Source organism: Ornithodoros turicata, chromosome 1 (assembly GCF_037126465.1).
Source record: "Ornithodoros turicata isolate Travis chromosome 1, ASM3712646v1, whole genome shotgun sequence".
Classification (NCBI taxonomy): Eukaryota; Metazoa; Arthropoda; class Arachnida; order Ixodida; family Argasidae; genus Ornithodoros; species Ornithodoros turicata.
The window spans coordinates 73,997,468-74,000,688 of record NC_088201.1 but is presented as its reverse complement, the minus strand read 5'-3'; the positions used below and the strand labels follow the sequence as shown (position 1 = coordinate 74,000,688).

Below are 3,221 nucleotides of genomic sequence, written 5' to 3'. Positions count from 1 at the left end.
ACACAAGAGCTGACAGATTTAGATTTACGTAACTCAAGACTGAGAAAAGGAATGCGCGGTTGCACATATGATGCTGCTTGACTGTAACCCCTGATGCCTCTGGAAGATGTACAGCTCATTCATGCCGACATACAACAGCTGCAAGATTAGGTTTACCTTACAAGACTGAGAAAAAGAATGTTACGTTGCACGCATGACGCTGCTTGAACGGAACACTTGAAGGCTCTGGAAGACACAACTCATTTGTGACCGAAACACAACAGCTGACAGATTTAGATATACGTATCTTAAGACCGACAAAAGGAATGCGCGGTTGCACAAATGATGCTGCTTGACTGTAACCCTTGAAGCCTGTGGAAGAACAGTTCATTTGTGACCGACATCTGTAACAGCTGTAACACACACATCTGTTACACATCTGTAGCAGCTGCAAGCTTTGGGTTTACCTTACAAGACTTAGAAAAAGAATGTGCCGTTGCACGCATGACACCACTTGAACGTAAAACTTGACGGTCCTGGAAGCGAAACAACTGATTTGTGATCGAAACACAACGGCTGACAGGTTTAGATTTACGTAACTCAAGACCGACAAAATGAATGCGCGGTTGCAAGTATGGTGTTGCATGACTAACCCTTGAAGCCTCTGAAAGAGCAGCTCAGTTGTGACTGACATCTGTAAGCTTTAAGTTTACCTTACAAAACTTAGAAAAAGAATGTGTCGTTGCACGCACGACACTGCTTGAATGTAACACTTGAAGGCTCTGGAATACATACAACTTAGTTGTGACTGAAACACAAGAGCTGACAGATTTAGATTTATGTAACTCAAGACTGAGAAAAGGAATGCGCGGTTGCACATATGATGCTCCTTGACTGTAACCCTTGAAGCCTCTCGAAGACGATCAGCTCATGTGTGACGCAAGCAAGATTTAGATTTACCTCACTCAAAACTGAGAAAAAGAATGTGCTATTGCAGACACTGGCTGAACGTAACCCTTGAAGCCTGTGGAAGACAAACAACATATTTGTGACCGAAACACAATTGCTCAACCAGTCGCCCACCTCATCACATCCGCGGACCCAAAAGGTAGACTGGCGAGGTGGATCTCGGAACTCCAACACCACGACATTGATGTTCAGTATAAGCCTGGGAAGAGCCTGCTAGATGCCGATGCTATGTCGCGCCTGGGGTTGGACCTCCAAGCTGTTAACGCGGCTGATGATCCGCGTCTTTGGGAAGGAACTGAACCTCTGATGCTAAAGGGGGATCGCTTCGAGGTCCCAGACACCCTTCGCCAGAGTTCTTCGCCTTTACCATGACAGCCCTCATTCAGGCGGCCATGATGGACTGTGGCGTACGTACCGTAAAATTTCAAAAAGATTCACGTGGCCCGGAATGAAGAATGACGTTACGGAATATGTACGGTCATGTGACAAGTGCCAAAGGTACAAGATCAAGTATCACCAGCGAACAGATCAGATGATCTTGCCTGAACATTCGAGTACACCCTTTGAGGTAGTCCACCTAGACTTTGCGGAGTTGAAGAAGAAGGCTGAGGGCGTTAAGAAAACTCAAGCTTTCCTACTAGCCATAGATCAATGCACTCGCATGGTTGCCACCCGACCGGGTCGCGAGGATACGAACAGTGTAATTGCCCTTCTTGAAAGGGAAATGTTTGCACAGACTAAAGTCATCATTTGCGACAACGGCCCAGCTTTCGCAAGCAAACGGCTCGAGACCTGGTGCCAACAAAGGCGAATCCGTGTTAAGCTCACTGCACCCTATCACCCTGCAGCAAACGGTTTAGCTGAGCGAGCCATACGGGACATCAAGCAGTTTCTTCACCTATATCCAGACTTCCCGCATCGGTGGCGTTCGTGCCTCGAGGCTGCCACACATCATCACAACCGATCTCACAACAAAGGGATTGGTTGCTCCCCTCACTTCGCATTGCATGGGGAGTCACCCCTCGTGGCCGCTGACTCGGAACTCGGGATAGCCGACGACCTCCACCTACGGGAGATGCGGAGCACGCACGAGCAGCAGAGTCACTATAGAAGGTCGATGAAGAAACACTTCGATAGACGACACAACACACGTCTTCCGGACATTCAGGTTGGGGACCTCGTCACTGTGCGGACGGGACTATCTGGCGCGACTTTTGGCGCCACACAAGCCTTAGTAGGTCCCGTGAAAGTACTCCAGACAGCACACAAGCAGGGCGTCCTGAAAACGATCGCGTATATTCACCCCAGTGGCCACTACCGTCTAGCCACCATCGGCAACGTTTTCGAATACCATCCCAGGAGGCATGGTCAAAACACCCCCGGGCCTATGTAGTGCCCTACGTGGAGGAGAACGACAGAGGCGCGTGAGAATAAATCGTTCTCCAGTTTTGGGGATGCTCTCGGACCGACTGGTTTGGTCTCTTACACTAAAGAACACTGACAGGACGCATACCGCCCACCCCCATTGCACCCGACTTTCAGTACATTGTGCTGCTTGGGGGACATATGCCGACGAAACTGTAGAGTGTTATCTAAGAATACGCCAAGACTACGTATAACATCCAACATGGTTATGATGAGTGATAGTCTGAAGACAACATATCATCGCCTTTGTCGCAGGTGCTTCGCGAAGTCCGACGCATTTGTAGTGAAAGCATTGTGCCGGAACACGCGATAAATTGTAGTCAACCGCAAACTGGGTTGGAGAAGCCACCGCAAGCACCCTTGCTCGGCGCCATCATGCCTATTGCGCGAAATCATATGAAGGCCAGCACGCATGGTGGTGGTTTTCACTGCGTAAAAGCTGAGTTTTCACGCCCAGCGCGAAATTTTGTGCGTCACAGCTGCTCGAAGCGAGTGATTCTGTACATCAGAGTAAGTTTGATATTTCACGCAGCAGTTATATCACGGGCGTCCATAGCAACCAATCGCGGCGCAGCGAGTCAAATCCGCTGTGCACGCTGCAGCTATATTTGCGCCCCATGCGGTTTGGCAGGCATATTTTTTTATGGTGTGTAGCCATGCAAAATTTGTCGTAGCGCGATATTCACAGGAGCACGCACCATGCGAGCCGGCACTAAAGGGAGACATCGCAAGGATTCAAAAAAAAATAGGTGAGTTTCATACCGAACACGAAACATCTTCTCTCTACCTAATACAGCATTCGCATTCATTTTGCGCGAGTAATTAATTCGTAAGTAATGACAATAGCA

The 3,221-nt window shown here is 48.7% G+C and overlaps 1 protein-coding gene across 1 annotated transcript; it reads left to right on the top strand.

Moving 5' to 3' along the window:
• The first annotated feature begins 1,396 nt into the window (after positions 1 to 1,396).
• LOC135372368 (uncharacterized protein K02A2.6-like) lies at positions 1,397 to 2,341 on the top strand. The gene has a single exon (XM_064606001.1). It carries the CDS (start codon positions 1,397 to 1,399, stop codon positions 2,339 to 2,341), a length of 945 nt encoding a protein of 314 aa, XP_064462071.1.
• Positions 2,342 to 3,221: the final 880 nt, after the last annotated feature.